Source organism: Limulus polyphemus, unplaced genomic scaffold, assembly GCF_000517525.1.
Source record: "Limulus polyphemus unplaced genomic scaffold, Limulus_polyphemus-2.1.2 Scaffold1898, whole genome shotgun sequence".
Classification (NCBI taxonomy): Eukaryota; Metazoa; Arthropoda; class Merostomata; order Xiphosura; family Limulidae; genus Limulus; species Limulus polyphemus.
The window spans coordinates 109,386-126,532 of NW_013667508.1; the positions used below are offsets into that span (position 1 = coordinate 109,386).

The window sequence follows — 17,147 nt, forward strand, 5'->3', positions numbered from 1 at the left end:
CCAGAACCTGATGTTGGTGGGATCTATTTATTGTCTGGTTTATGTAAGCTGTGTTATAATTAACCAGAACCTGATGTTGGTGGGAACTAGTTAATGACTTGTTTAAGGTAAACTGTGTTATAAGTAACCAGAACCTGATGCTTATGAGAACTAGTTCAGGTCTAGTTAAATGTAAGCTGTGTTATAAGTAACCAGAACCTGATGCTTATGAGAACTAGTTCGGGTCTAGTTAAATGTAAGCGACAACATAATGAACCACAAGTTGGAACTGATTCGTCGTGATCTATTAAATATAATCTACTAGTACACACAGGCTGGAGATTATTTTACGCTGACATTGGTTTTGTATCTCTTGTCCCCTAATTTTCAAACTACGTCACGAAGTTTTTTTCATACTTCATATCTAGATCTGTGATCACGTAATAAAACGTCAGGAGCCCTCTTCATGTTCATATTTTTTGATCTTATCCAAGTTGCTCCCTTGTTTTAACGTATTCGCAACTAAAGGTTTTGTGGCGGTTTGTGTTGTCCTTTCCTTTCTAGATATCAATCTCTCGAGTACTAAGGCGGTGGACCAAACGGCTCTTTCTTCCCCTGCTGAGCTTTAGAGTCCCTTTGTGCACATTTCATTCATAGATAGCCTCCCGAGGTGGTCAAGGGCGACGGCCTTTCGTTTCAACTTGTATACTTTTCGTGAAATACAATAAGCTGCTGAACTACCAGATTACAAACGATTATCTAGTTTCACAACACATTGAACTTTATGATGTAGGTACAGTCACTGAAATGTGCCATCCTTAGCATTATTTTCACAACACATTGACCGTTATGTTGTAAGTACAGTCACTGAAATATGCCTTCCTTAACATTATTTTCACAACACATTGACCATTATGATGTAGGTACGGTCACTGAAATATGCCTTCCTTAGCATTATTTTCACAATACATTGACCGTTATGTTGTAGGTACAGTCACTGAAATGTGTCTTCCTTATCAAACCAGAAAACTTTAAAATTTAACGAGAGGAATGTTGTTGTTAATCCCTCTGTTTGTCAGTTTTCAAACATGAAGTATGAGAAGAACGCTAACTTCTTACACTCTTTATATTTAGATTTCTCAATGAAAAGAAACAAACAAACAAAAAATTGAAATTCAGAAATATCCTCACGTCTTGTAAGAAAATACCCAGTTATGTATATCTCAGTACACTAAAAGGTTATTTCACTTAAAATTTAGATTAATTAATTAATTGTTTTGTCTTCAACTTCAAATTTTATATTTTTTTCGGTAGCAAAATTATAGAATGAAGACATTCGTTCCACTAAATTTTCATTCAACGTATAAGCGTTAAAGTGGTTTGTTTGTAGTTATGATAAAAGCTACACAATGGGCTATCTGTGCTCTGCCCACCACGGGTATCGAAACCCGGTTTCTAGTATTACAAGTCCGCAGACACACCGCTGTGCCACTGGGGGGCAAAAGTGGTTAAGATGGTAAATACAATGCTTCTGAGATTGGAACATTGACCTGAGTATAGAGAAAACTGATCATTAGTTTTATACTGTTTACTTGTTCCTCAACTGTATTACTAGCACAGTTAATCAATAAATCTGTCGTGTCTTTTCGTTTACAAGAAGACGATGTAATGTTATGAAATCGAGAAAAGCTACTTTTATTGAATTTAAATGTGATCTTTGTCCTGTTCGTTAAAAATATTAACCGAGGCTTTGTTGTTCTATTTTGCTAGTTTCACGTGTTTTGGTGAAGGTTGTCAGCTGTATTAACTAAGCCATAATATGCGCTTAGTGGGATAAGGCAATCTTTAGTAGTGTAGATTTTATGGTACAAATGTTCTAAGTCATGACTTGTTTTAAGTATCAGATTACTGCCATATTAAGATAGCATAGATGAAGGATGCCCGTTCAATCAATGGGTTCTTTGTGTTTAGTGGGCGATGCTGCTTTGTTGAAGAATCAGGATCATCATAGCCTTTTTAATTGGAGACTACAGGTTAAAGTCTGAGATACACAATAACTCGTCTGCTTCAAAATGTGCTATTTATTTCTAACAAGTATTGAGTAAAGTATTATAGACAGTTTTAGGAATTGTCTTAAAATGTAGTTTCATGATAGGTAGTAAAAAAAAGGCTATATATATATGAAAAGCGACATTGCGTCATCCATCTTTACTCACACAGTCAGCTTTCTTTGTATTTTGTAGAAGTTCCCACGTCCTTTCATTCAGCATCATCAAACAGCGTATAATGTGATTTATTACTGTTGTGACAGCACGTTTTATGCACGTGTAAATGCGCGTGTTTATGAAGTATTTGAATAGGTAATTTTCAAAAGATTGATATTGTAGAATATATTATTTGCTGGAATTGTGAGGGCGTATTTGGTATGCCATAACACACTTTTGCATTGAATCCCTTTTATTTTATGCCAGGCAGTACAGACAAAATGCCCATAATTAACATCAATCATACACTTAGTTAAGAATAACCAGATTAATGTTAACCCTTGTAGAGCTCTCTTTCAAAATGCGAAGTTTATATCAAGGGAAGAAGGTAATAATGGGACTAAGTTAATGACTCTTATCATTCTTTAATGGTTGTTCCTGAAACACAATTGTAATAATTTAAAGGGAATATTAAAACGCATGATTATATGATCAGGTTTCACAAGGGTACGTCATGTTACAGGAATGTTACACAACCGATTGTTAGTGAAAAACACGTCGGAAGGGTCATCAGATGGAACAGTCATTACTTACACTCTTATTACTCTTTTAAAACGTTTTTATCTTTTAGTTGTTTTTCCGAACTTGCGACCATACATTCAAGTATTTTATTTATGTTCAAATTTAGGAAGAAATTGGAAGAGCTTTTGAAGACCTCGAACTGTGTGAAGGAAGCTCTGAGAAGAAGAATTCAAAGAACAAAGTTCCTGAAAAGGAGAGTATTTGTGAAGTTTCAGACATCCCTTTTACGAAGATACTCACTCCCGAGGTTGATGGAGCCGATGGATATCGCAAATGGGGAAGAAAGCTGTCTTGTCCTTCAAGTCCTGAATATCCATATCGTAGTCCAGAACTGTCCTGTACGCTGGAAGAAAAACATAATTTTCATCCCAGTATTTGCACGAGGATACTTTCAGGTGATGATAACGATGATGTGTTTTACCCTGAAGTTGAAAAGTTTCATTTGAGTAAAAAATACAGTAGCCTAGAGCTAACCGACCTCAATGAAAGAGGGCGCTCTTCAAATAATCTTTATCAATGTGAACGTATCACAGGAAATAATAGGTTAGAACATATATCTCCAAACACACAAAGTAGATTATTAACTGTTCCTGCTAGAAAACAACAACAAATAATTCCCAGTCCACCCACCACGGACAGCGTGGAGGTATTATCCGTATGGGCAAACAACCTAGTGAAAGAAATTGACGAAACGTTTTCAAGCAGTGACCATGATTATAACAGTGCTATACTTTCTAGTCCATCGGGATTATTCGGCACTAAATACGATTCACTCAACTGTAACACGGAAAAAGAACATGGGATAAGCCTTAATTCCAATGAAAAGTGTATTACAAAACCTTGGTATTCCATATCTAAAAACAACGACGTGTGTAAATATAGCGTAAAGTACAATTTCAGAAATAAATGTTTGGGTAAACCAAGAGTGACAAGGCAGCTCTCCTATCCTGCCAGTTTGGGACGAAATGGCGTTTCACAATCATTTTTTTCATTCTCAAGGACTCGAAGGTTATCATGTCCTTCGTGTGAATCTTCCTGTAGCAAAAACACTTTTTGTATGGATAATATGTCCTCAGACTTCCACGGAGAAAAACTCAAATGTGAAACTGCTGTTCAAACCAACGATGATGACTACTTTGTACATAGAAGTACAGACGGAGAAATGGTACAGTGCAACCATTCTTCACTGAAGATGAGAGCTGAAATTGGTGTTCAAACATGTCCGGAAAGTAAAGAATCACCTAACGAATTTTCTCCCACTCCAGATAGAAATATTCGACTTGAAACAGACTCCAAGCATCTGGTAGAAAGTGTATGCGCCAAGGAAATACTTGATCGCGAAAGGCAAACAAATATAAGTTCAAAAAATAGTGAAGTCGATGGAAAGAGTACTACTATTAATAGTGAAGTCGATGGAAAGAGTACTACTATTAATAATGAAGTTGACGGAAAGAGTACTACTATTCAACCAGTTACAGAAGGTGACATTGACAATCCTTATAGGGTAAATAACCAAAAGAAGACCAACTTTCAGCTAAAAACATCCCCAGGTCCGAATGATCATGTTATTTTTTGTGATATGAAACAAACCACCACTGATTATAATAAGACTGGAGTTTCCAATAAACTCGTTGGGTCATCGCCATGGAATTTTTTCATTGCAATGGGAAGAAATGACAACAGTAATGTTTCAACAATAAAAAACTGGACGGTACAAAAAGAACAAAGATCAAAAAGTGACAGTGATATTTCTGGGAAAGTTGTTTTTGAATGGAATGTGCCTTCACATCCCAAAGAAGGAACAAAGTCCATTGCTAATAAAACTGTGATTCCTTTTCACAAAGATGGTTGTTTGTTCTGTAGGATAAATATTAAAAGTAGTTCTTGTCCTGAAATGAAAAACGCCAGGGAAATTCCAATCTACCGTTCGAAAAATCACACGAATGAATTGGAGTTGGATTTGACCAATGATGAGACAAGGTAAGTTTGGGTAAAACTTCATCCACAGACAGCTGGAAGTCTGCAGAACAAGAGTCTGCTGAAGACGAATCTCTTATATTTTCTGATGCACTTGACTCTTCTTCTGATGATGTTAACCCAGAACTGCAAACTTCAGACGTGCTTACCGAAGATGATGATGATGATCTACCATCAAGTTTCAAAAAGAACTTCTGTCAGACGTATTTGAGCAAGAAAACTACAGATTCTTTTGAGAATAAAGAAGACATCCTGAATTACGGAAACGAAAGAACGGATGAGTGGGTCACAAGAAAGAAAACAGATCTTAGTTCAAAGTGCTTAAGCATGCACAATCAGCACAGGGTTAGCGAGTCAGTGACATCGGAAGTTACTTCCCATTTTCCATCTGCTGAGATAGAAACTGCTAAGGGTGACTTTAATGAGAAAATGTGTATGTTGAAGAACAGCGGAAGATGTTTGACACTTGAATTACATCGCTGTTCAGATTTACATTCGGTGCTCGAAGGTTCAAATTCCGCCCCAACGGTAAGTAAGAGTGAAACTGTTCTGTATCGATTTAGTGTTATTAAAATAACATTTTTCTTTTTTGAACATATCTAAACTAAGTTCTGATCTTAACATCTAAAATACTTATCTGTAAAAACCACGTTAAGTCAGAAATGACGAGAAACTTTCAGAAAGAAATTTGTTTACCTTGTTTATTTTGAAATCATGAATGATAGAAAGTTAAATAAAAATGCCTTTACAAAATGATAAAGAGGCCAGTATTTTTAGCAGTTTTGATAAGTAAATGTGTAAGCAGTAAACATAAACAAATCCATACCAGAATTTCATGCTCTTATATAAAACTTAGCTTGCTGACTAAGTCAGTAAAATTCTATCAAAATTTTCTTTTAATACACGTTTCTCCAAAAGAGTCAACTAGCTGGAAGAAACAATGTTTTACGAGATTTGATTGTAATCTGATCATCTAATCTTGAATTTATCCAATTTAATGAATACTTTTTCTAAGTCTGAATAAGTCACTCATTTTCCAGCCCCGCTTCACTTGTATATAATTCAATCATTTTTATCACATCACACGTACAAGTTTTTTATGTTGCTTTTTGATTTCACTTTCTCGTTTTAATTCCCATGGTGCTTCACGAATTGACATTTTTAAGAAGGAGGATAGTCAAATAAAGTCACGATATCATTGTTTGCCTGTTATTCATGCTGTTATATATATTTATATAATATTTTTTATAAAACCGACAAGGTATGATATATTGTTTGAGAAACAACATTTTGGAAATATGAATTTCTTATTGGTTGAGAATCATAAAATTTTGGAAGTGTGAATTACTTTTTCTTAAGAAGCAAGAAATTTTGGTAAATGGGATTTTCTTATTGGATGGAAAACAACATTTTGTGAATATGATTAATTAACTATTTTGAGAAACGACAACACGTTAAAAGCATGCTACTATATATATATAATTATTTTTTTCAACGTAAGTTCTATAAAAGTAAAACAATCACAAAGCTAGCTTTAATTTCCGTCTGTTAAATTTGCTGACTTGTTTGAGAAGTACGATCGTTGTAAGCAGGAAATTCTGTCACCACAAACGCTAAACTCGTTAGTCAACAATGAAAGTATAATTTTGATTTAATTAATTTCGCCATCACAGGGATATGTGTAAATAGATCCTACCTACTCGGAATAAAGGTTTCACAAAAGACAATCTTTAGATTTTTAAAAGGATACGTGTAAGTAGATCCTACCTACTTGGATGAAAGGTTTTACCAAGGACAATCTCTAGATTTTTAAGAGGATACGTGTAAGTAGATCCTACCTACTCGGATGAAAGGTTTTTACAAAGGATAATCTCTAGATTTTTAAGAGGATACGTGTAAGTAGATCCTACCTACTCGGATGAAAGGTTTTTACAAAGGATCATTCAATCAAAATAAACCCAATCCTGCAACATTTAACTGATAAAGTTTCAAATTGTTTTACTGAAGAAACATAAGTGACTTTATTTCCGTTCGATTCTTAAATATCTAGAGATTATCCTTTGTAAAACCTTTCATCCAAGTAGGTAGGATCTACTTACACGTATCATCTTAAAAATCTAGAGATTATATTGTTGGTTAGTGGGTGTGGTTTTGGAGCTCCTTGTATATTGCTACCGAGGTTCTCTAGAAAACAATCCTCTGAAATCAAACTTGTATAAATAAGATTAAGTATATGCTATTGACGATAGTTATATTTACATATTGGTAAATATGGTAGACTCTATCAGTATGGTTAGAGATTCTTCGTGTTTTTGTAATGAAGTACAATTTCTATTTATTAGAGATTCTTCGTGTTTTTGTGATAAAGTACAATCTCTATGCCTAGAGATTCTTCGTGTTTTTGTAATGAAATACAGTCTCTGTTTATTAGAGATTCTTCGTGTTTTTGTGATAAAGTACAATCTCTATGCCTAGAGATTCTTCGTGTTTTTGTAATGAAGTACAATCTCTTTGTTTGTGAAAGTTCTTTTTATTGATATATTTTTTGCTTCGGATGAGCAGAGTAGACAGGTTTTGGAAGATTTCGAGAGTAAAATGGACAGATGTCTACATCAAACTCCGCCTGATTATCCGTCAAGGGACAATTCTAACGGAACTGTTGCTCTAGTTGCAAAGAAACCCTCATCGGGACAAGAGTCTTCATCTCTTGAAGCGATTACAGAGAAAATACCATGTTCATCTCGAAGGTTAGAGGCAACGTCTTCGAATTTCATTAATTAAAGTCGATACATTCAAAGCCTTACATAGTGTTAAGAAAACGAACCAAAAATCAAACCTCGTGTTAATATTTAACGATAATACTTATTTTAAGACATCAATCCAAAGGACAGCTTATCGGACCATGAGCGTTAGTATAAAACTAGGAAACACTTTTTTGTCAATTGAACTATTTTATTATTGTAAAACTATGTTTAAAAAACATGAGAATTGATAAATATAACGTAATAAGTTATACTTATATTTAAATATATATATAACATTTCTGTTGTTACGTTTGTTTATTTTACAAAAAAAACACATTGCTCTATTTGCTGTCTCTACCGCGTGGAATCGAACCCCTGATTTTAGCGTTGTAAGTCCGTAAACTTACCTCTGACTCAACTTGGGCCCGGCATGGCCAGGGGCCTTAGGGAGCTTGACTCGCAATATGAGGGTCGCAGATTCGAATCTCCGTCCCACCAAATATGCTCGTCCTTTCAGCCGTGGGGGCGTTATAATATGACGGTAAATCCCACTATTCGTTGGTAAAAGAGTAGCCCAAGAGTTGGGGGTGGTTGATGATGACTAGCTGCCTTCCCTCTAGTCTTACACTGCTAAATTAGGGACAGCTGGTGCAGATAGCCCCAGTGTAGCTTTGCAAACCAAACCAAACTTGACTCGCGATAGGACACTGTTGTTGATAATTTTTTAAACCTTTGTTTGTCACCATTCTGTGATAAATTGCATTGCTTATACGTTAATAGTAATTAATTACATGATGTACCCCGGTGGAACAGCGGAAAGTTTATGGACTCACAGCGCTAAAATCCTGGGTTCGATTCCCCGTGGTGGACAGAGCAGATAGCCCAATGCGGCTTTGCTGTAAAGTAACCAACCAATGATAGTCTAGGTTAAAAGTTTTGCATCAAATTTATTGCTTATGCTTTTAAGTTGGTCGCCTAATTAGGGAAGTATTTCTATATATATATATAATCAGTTCATTAAAGCCTCTTCTAATTCCACCTGCAGGTGGGTGAATGAGTGCGATTCTATTGAGCGTGGGACTCTATCCCAAATATTAGCAAGTTCAAACTACTCAAAAGAAAGTCTGCCTTCAGTTTCCTCCTCCAGTACTTCAGAGGTCCTGGACAATATTTCAAGTTCTTCGCCAACGAAAAGCACTGATGGTCGCTCTAATGATGAATCAGAAATGAAGTCAGACTTGTTGGGGTTTGAAGAAGAAGGAAGTAGTAGCAGTTTGTCTCTTTCGGAATGCTCCTCCCATTCAGACCATGGAAGCTATAGCCAGTCACGTCCTACTGTGGAAGAGAAGTTTTCCTTTGATAAATTGTCTGTTGCCGAACATTCATTTAGTGTGTCAGTTGGCCAGCAGGATAGAATTGGTGCGCATTATTCAACCCAAAAAGAAGACAGAGAAATAACAAACAACGTTGAACAGCACAAGTCGGCTGAAACTGCTGAAATAACTTCCCGTGAGGAATGTCAGCTCAATGTAGTACCAAATGTGAATGACGTCACTGACGAAAATATGTTCGACGCTTCTTCTATTTCAAACTTGCCCGAAAGGAATAGAAACTTGAAAATGCGGGAATCTATAGAGGACAACCAACCTACTGCTAGTATCCAAACTTTACCAATACCTGTTCGGCAAACTGAAGACAGTGGTAAAACGACAGGACGAGCTTGTGTGAAACGGAAAGTTTGTAAAGGGAACAGTGAATACACGACACCATCTTCGCCTCGTGCTAAACAGTTTCTTCGTGAAATGAATTTTAAATCGTCTTCAGCTCCATTATTACGATTGCAGACCAATTCTTTGACACAAGCTAACCCAAGGAAGTCACCAAGTGCTCCTGCTTCTCCTGATGACGTCAGGTGCCTTCAGGATACAACACTCGAAGAAAACAAGGTCAGATTTTTATTGTTTGAATCTACAACATACAGTCATAGATTTTATTCCTATGTCAGAAAAAATGAAAATTGTTTACTAACTAGCTTCAAAGAAATTAAAAAGTTGTCAATAATATTAGTTTTTCCTGCTATAATAAAAACAAAAATAAACGCTAAAATTTTTATCTTGGTACGTCGTAATACGGAACAAATACTCTAAGTGACATTACAGCTAGATTTATTGGAAGAGAAGAAAAAAAGAACTACACAGTGTTTCATTAAGTTTGTGTTTGTTCACTTTTGAAACTGTATACTGAAACTAGAGAGTAGGTAGCTACAAGTGAGAGACCAAAAATAGTGTTAGGGTAAGTGTCAGAAACACCTACTTATTCATTATATTCCAGTCTTATGATAATTGTATAAGTGGTATATCAAGTTCTATTTTAAGCTGTGACAGGCATGCGACGAGAGGTGTGGGGCTGGGTGGATCCCGTACATCTTGGACCTTGTTATTATTCCTTTTTAACAATACTCATTGTTAACAACAAGCGCAAAAGTTTTCACTTAAACCAAGTACGCTAATTGTTGTACTGAATATAGTTTCAGACTTATCCAGTTATGTAGAAAAGAATGAATGTTTATATGTACACTGGATTATATATATTATGTACACTGGATTATATTATCAAAATCTTAGAAACGGTTTTCCTATTAACACATATATATAAATAATGTCAGTTAGAAAGCAAACAAAGGAAGTGTAAAATACATGAACCGATAAAAGTTAAACAAGATTTTGTTACGTTAATCTGCATACGTGAAACAACATATTCTACGAAAAGTCTCTGAAATTCATAAAGGTGTATTGAACTTATTTGGTAGCGGAATTATAACAAAATATTATTGATACATTATTTCTGCTACAATTTTGATAAATATCGTTTTTCATCTGTGTATTTCCTTTGTTGCATGATTGTTTAGAAGTGTACCATTGTGCTTAAACTTTTTGCCAGTTTGTAAAAATAAAATTCTCAGTAAGTTTTGAAAAGTTCAGGATATTCACAGGTAAAAATGTTTTGTCTATGTATTTCCTTTGTTGCATGATTGTTTAGAAGTGTACCATTGTGCTTAAACTTTTTGCTAGTTTGTAAAAATAACATTCTCAGTAAGTTTTGAAAAGTTCAGGATATTCACAGGTAAAAATGTTTTGTCTATGTATTTCCTTTGTTGCATGATTGTTTAGAAGTGTCCCATTGTGCTTAAACTTTTTGCTAGTTTGTAAAAATAAATTTCTCAGTAAGTTCTGAAAAGTCCAGGATATTCATAGGTAAAAACGTTTTGAAGATCGTAACTACTTTTATATCTCCTATAATTATGTATTTAGAAATATATAAAGATATGCTCTCACGGGCCGTTTTATCCTGACTTTTACTGGAGCTACTCCACCGACTGGTGCAGCAGCAACAAATATGGTTTAAACGAATAACCAGAAGTAGAACAACTACATTATGTTGCAGGGCTTGAACACTGCTTAGCTGAAAGTTGTCTTTATATAAATTACTTATTGTTCACTCACTGTCTAGTGATATTCCGTACTCAGATGGAAATCGTTAACAAGCTTATCCTAAATTAGTTGTTGATCTACTGCTAGTGGCGGCATCTAGGTTTACGAATAGTCATTACATCAGCTAAATCAAATGCAAAAAAAAAATTATCTAAAACGCTGTTACCCAGAATGCACAGGGATCAAAACGTATCCCGACATTTTTTTATTTGTTTTATTTGTAATTGAGCACAAAGCTACACAATGGGCTATCTGTGTTCTGCCCACCACGGGTATCGAAACCCGGATTCTAACGTTGTAAGTCTGCAGACATGCCGCTGTGCCACTGGGGGGCCCGACATTTCAAACACTCTTAACCTCATAAATTATTAACCCGAAATCTATCCCTTGACCTGTACGTTTGATGAGTCATATTTATCAATTCACTAACTACTTTTATTGCTGAGTCAGAGTTCATTGGATTACCCTTTTTTTGGGGGTGGATATATATAAGATTCGTGTCTGTTCGCACGCTGTTATGTTGAAAGACTGAAGACAGGATAGTCCTACTTCTGTATTTTGTGTATTTCGGTATACTATGCATCACTAGGCCTAATATATCTGATAGAGTTTATTTGTTCAACTTAAGCACAAAGACGCACAATGTGCTACCTATATTCTGCCCACCACGGGTATCGAAACCCGGTTTCTAGCGTTGTAACTCCGCAGACAAACCGCTGAGCCACTGGGGGCATCTGATAAAGAAAATCACACTAGTTTTTATTTTGTTTTTACATTTCTCTTAATTAGTCCAATTACAGATTTCATTTGTTTGTTTGTTGTTAAGCACAAGAATAAACAATGGGCTGTTCGTGCATTGTTCACCACGGGTATTGAAACCGAATTTGAGCGTCATAAGTCTAGAGACTTACCACACAAGCATGCAGTATATTACGCCTATTGTTGATTTCACTGCTTCGCTACGTTTCGTGATTTGACACCTTAATATCACCTGTTCACGAATGTCTTTAGAATGGGTTAAAAACAGGTATTTCTTAGAAAATATATGACGTTACTTCTTCTGTTGTAATTAGTTCACCTTTTGTAGGACAACGTGTTTGTGTGCGCCACCTTTTGGTGATGTACAAAAACACTAACATGTACAACTAAATGCATAAATTATCAATTACCTCACCTATTGTATACAATAATGGCAGAATTCAGAGTGTTCGTAATTGTTTAGGTCATTGTCAATTGTTACATTCGAATCTGAGAGTTTCGATGGCTTAATTACGTTGACTGTATGAAATTAATCCACCTAGGAAGAACTAGTCGAAACTAAATTTACTTAAGTGACTCTTCAGGTGTTATTTTATGGCAGAATTTCCATGTGGATTTTATCCCGAACAGTAAAAAAGTCCGTGTTTTCTTGCGTACAGGTAAATGTGATCATATGGAGAAAAAAAAAATGAGCAAACGCCAGCACATATTTCATAAAAACTGAGATGAACAGTTTCTATAAAATACATGTAGGTTTCTAGTTTCTGTCAAGCTAAATATTACACATGTTTGTTGTTTTACATTAAATCCCAGAAATAAAACTTTTTACTTCGATTTGTTTTGAACCGAGGAATGACAGGTGTTAGTGATATTTTTTTTTAAATCTTATTTGAAGAATAAAAGTGTGTGATGAACACGTTTTATATTTGTCTGTAGAGTTTGACGAAATCTGTGGGAATTCTGTAGTGTTCAGGAGACCTAATAGCGAGACATTTCATCGTTTACGTTTTGAAACTAAATGTACCACTTGAAGACATTTGATTTGTTTGTTTTAAAACAAAGCCACGTTGGGCTATCTTCTGTGTCTACTGTGGGGAATCGAACCTCGGATTTTAGTGTTGTAAGTCTGTACACTAAACGTTGTCCCACTGGGGGGCATGACATTTGAAGAACATAGGCGCGTTTTCTACGTCACTTGACTAATATTTTTTAGTAATCATACTTATAGGTAGAGTATATATATATATTCACTGATTTTTGGTGATAAAGTCAGTTGTTTTATTATAGTCTAGGTAATGGATATGTGCCTGATTTAGTGACAGAATGCCACCCTTTGGAGGAAGTGTTACGCCCTTTGTAACATTGTCCTACTAATTTTACGAAAACTCCTAAACCCAGAATGCTAGATTTTACTGTACAATTATGTGTTGCTCGACGTCATTTGGCTGTGGCTGTACAGGGTGTCCCAGAATTCTGGACCCATAGGGAAAATAAATATTATATTCTTAAAGTTAAAGAAATTTCTAATGTCAGTTGTACATAATTCAGGAAAGAAAATACCCTGATGGCACAATAACACCAACGACTGATTTATGTATGACAGTAACACCAACAACTGATTTATGTATGACAGTAACACCAACAACTGATTTATGTATGACAGTAACACCAACAACTGATTTATGTATGACAGTAACACCAACAACTGATTTATGTATGACAGTAACACCAACAACTGATTTATGTATGACAGTAACACCAACAACTGATTTATGTATGACAGTAACACCAACGACTGATTTATGTATGACAGTTAATAGCATGCAATTTGAATAATAAATAGATTAAGGATAAATTGTGTATTTTTACCTATGGGTCCAGATTTCTGGAACACCCTGTACATTCGCTCCTTTATTAAGCAGGAACTTGTAGCTTTATGTTTGCAAAAAATATTTCCGTAAGGTTTAAATATAAAGCATCTTTGCTGGTGTGAAAACTACATAACGACAACGTATGTAGATCATCAGGTTCATATATATATTTATTAGTTTGATAAAACGTTTAGCTTTACATGAAAAATCTGATAAGTGAAAAAGAGACTCCGGGATCGAGATTTGAGTCCAGGTCCTCTTGCTAACGGGGCCAGTGATCTAGATAACTTTGGTATCCCTATTGGTAAAGAAGTATGGCTTATTCTTCTGGATAGCTCAGTATTAGAGCATTGGTCTTCTTAGCCAGAAGTCCTAGGTTCAAGTCCCGGCTAGATTGTTTACTGCTGGAGAAGGACTTGGTAAAACCGGTTTGATTATCGTCCACTTGCAATATTTAATGTGTGCCTTAACGAATAGAACGTACATTTTTAAATGTAACGTAGTGGCCGAATAATCTTTATTGAAATTGAGTTTCAAGTATTATAATTATAATTTTTTTTTCTTATTTTGAAATATTCATATTTGATCACTGTATTATATGAAGTACATATATTTCTTATTTTTGTTTGATCAAATTTTAATGGATTTTAAACTGCTTGCCTATTTTCCTTTATGCACACGTTCAATCTTTTTTCATGCTCCAGTGTAACACCGATTATCTATACACTCATCCTGAACAACACCGATTATCAAATCATTGCCGGTTTAATGACGGTTTTATTTGCAATATGTGCCATCTATTGAAGTTCGTAAAACTAAGTTTATTAAAGGGTTATCAGATGATGGCACTATGTAGTATGCTAGAGCTATTTAAGAAAAATATTTTGTTTAGTATTCATATTAGACGTAAAGTTAAATACATTCGTGGAAATTTAAAATAGAGTGATACGATTTAATGAACTATTTACTAAAATAATACAACAGAACGCTCCACTAAGTTGTTATTTTTTTACTTATAAGCCTCAAAAATAGGGAGTTCTGCCAAAAAAAAACAACTCAGCATTTTCTTAAATGATGAGTAATGTTTGCATTTTAAATAATTAGAACCGTGGAGTTTTGGTTCAGTTCTCGAACACGAATTAATAATTATATTTGTAGCTTAAGATATTTAGATTCATACATATATAAAACACGCACGATTATCGTTAATTTCAGTGCAGTAATTGTTATTTAGAAATAATAATTGCACCATTGACTCAGTGAAACTGATCCTCATTTAGAACATAACTTATACAAGTTCAGTCAGATGTAGTTGGTTTTTGAATTTAATATCATGTTTGGAAGTTCAGACCCAAGAGGTTGTGAAGTATGACTTCCATCATGATGGATAAAAGCGTTGCAAGTCTGCATGAAAAGCTCCTTCTTATAACCAATGAGCTTGCTCGGCTGTATCAAAAGGAGTCTTCTAGCAACGTTAACTGTATTGAATGGAAATTGTTTTTGTCAATATTAGTTTTAGAAAGGGAATAGCATCCAGAAAAGCCTAACACACACATATTCGAATGTTTGCTCTTATCTTCACAGGATCTACAGTGTATATATAGTTAAAAGAGATATACATGCATGTTTTTAACTTCAGGTTCCAGAATTTATGCGTGTACTCAGATTTAGGACAATCGCAAAAATCTCACTTTGTTTACCCTGGAGAAGGGGTTGAAAGACGAAGATTTGTTTTCGTAAGCGTGTCATGGATATTATATGGAGTTCTTAGAAGAGTCGGGCAACATTTGAGTTATGGAGGTGTTTATTTACTGTGTTATAATAGAAAAGTTGAATTTATAAAATCGATTTTTTCTACTCTCGAGAGTCTAAAGTTACTACGTTTCATAATTATTAAATTTTCTAAACATTCTCACTTTGTCTCTAGATAATTTTCAACAAATAAAAACACACATTCACTGAGAAATATAACTTACAGAGCGAAATCTAGATATCGTCTTAACTTTATTATATTCCCATACAATTATTCATCTACTTAATTCACCTTCATTCTTCATTATAAGGAACCTGTAATTTATTACTTCTCTGTTCTACATCACCAACCCTTCCCCGATGTGTCGAATAAATTGCACCATCAATGCTAGAATGTAACAATAATCGACAAATGCAATACTTAAAATTGAAAGTAACATTTCTGGTTTATAGGTGTTGCACACTATTCTACTCTTATTCTACGTAAGAATAAAAAGTTCTTTTCTTGGATTTAAGAACATTAACATTTCAAAACTAGTTGGAAATATATCTTTTTTTTTTACTGCCTCGCAAGATGTTGCACCTGCGAATAGGGAATCTGTTGTAATAGTTATTACCTCGAACAAAGTTCTGTCAGCTCTCTATTAAAAGGAAATGTATGTATGTACACTGTTGACTTTCATCGTCTGTCTACATGTAACATGCATGTCAAATGATGTTTTGAAAACTTTAATGGTAGTTATTAAGTAAATTTCTATGTTTCTGAATTTTGCGCCAAGCTAAACGTCCTTAATTTTAAAAATGAGAGATTAGAGAGAAAGCAGCTATTCAACACCACTCGCCGCCAACTTTTGGATGAAACGGTGGGATTTGACTGTCATTCTTATAGCGCAACCACGGCTCCAAAGTGCGAGTGCGATTTTTAATTTTTTTTTCAGTAACGGAACGCGAACCATGGACCTCACCGGTCGGTTAACCAGTGGGGCCAGTATTGAATGAAATAAGTTGTAGAAAATCAAATGTACTTCAAACGTCTTAAGTTTTCTCTTTATGAAAAAAATCTCAGAAAAATATGTTTTTTTTTGTTTGTTTTTTTACTCAGTTATTCTATGACTTTTTTTTGGTGGTGAACTTAGAACACATTTCTGTTTTGTTTTTTTACAGGATCGCTTATTTGCTTTCTCTCTCTATCCCTTTTTCATTGTATTTGTTTAAGAACAGTAAGCTTATGAATGTGTAGTAACAACAGGATTATTGTCGCTAGATGGTGCGTATATGTCGGCTATGAATTCGTGTTTGTTTTCTGAACGCAATGGACAGCAAAGTCAAAGATCCACGTGGTTCTGGTATAGCTGTCACTAAGTTCAAACTGAGAACCAGAATGAAAGCAATCAGTTATTAGTACCTGGCACCTGAAGCCGCTAATTAAGCGATAAGCTGGATTGACTGACATCTTATAACGTACTCACAGCTAAAAAATATAAACCATGCATGGCATCACCAAGTAACGAACCCAAGACTTTCGGACCACCGGTCCGATAAGGCAACCACTAAGCTACGAACAAACATTTTGCGTGTTTTCAGAAATCGCAAGCTTTCTGGTTCTTGCATTTTCATTTTGGAATATATTACAAAAAAAAGAAGTGGAAAGCTTACAAAATTAGATGAAATTTCTTTAGCTCCTTTCTGGGATTTATCTTAAAGAACTGATAAGGTATAAAACTATACATGGGATTTATCTTAAAGAACTAGATAAGGTATAAACTATACATGGGATTTATCTTAAAG

General features: G+C 34.9%; 2 protein-coding genes across 3 annotated transcripts in view; both read left to right on the plus strand.

The window, feature by feature from the left end:
* LOC111087225 overlaps window positions 1–4,775 on the plus strand; it is a 53,099-nt gene extending 48,324 nt beyond the window's left edge. For both annotated transcript variants that reach the window (XM_022393161.1, XM_022393162.1), the window contains exon 3: window positions 2,872–4,775. In XM_022393161.1, the coding sequence (XP_022248869.1) occupies window positions 2,872–4,749 (1,878 nt within the window). In that variant the 3' untranslated portion in view covers window positions 4,750–4,775. The remainder of the gene's footprint in view (window positions 1–2,871) is intronic.
* A 263-nt stretch (window positions 4,776–5,038) lies between these two features.
* The window catches only part of LOC106465296 (rho GTPase-activating protein 7-like), a 116,388-nt gene continuing 104,279 nt past the window's right edge, over window positions 5,039–17,147 (plus strand). The window contains exons 1-3 of the mRNA XM_013925502.2: window positions 5,039–5,270; window positions 7,305–7,489; window positions 8,532–9,432. Of these exons, the coding sequence (XP_013780956.2) occupies window positions 5,070–5,270; window positions 7,305–7,489; window positions 8,532–9,432 (1,287 nt within the window). The 5' untranslated portion in view covers window positions 5,039–5,069. The remainder of the gene's footprint in view (window positions 5,271–7,304; window positions 7,490–8,531; window positions 9,433–17,147) is intronic.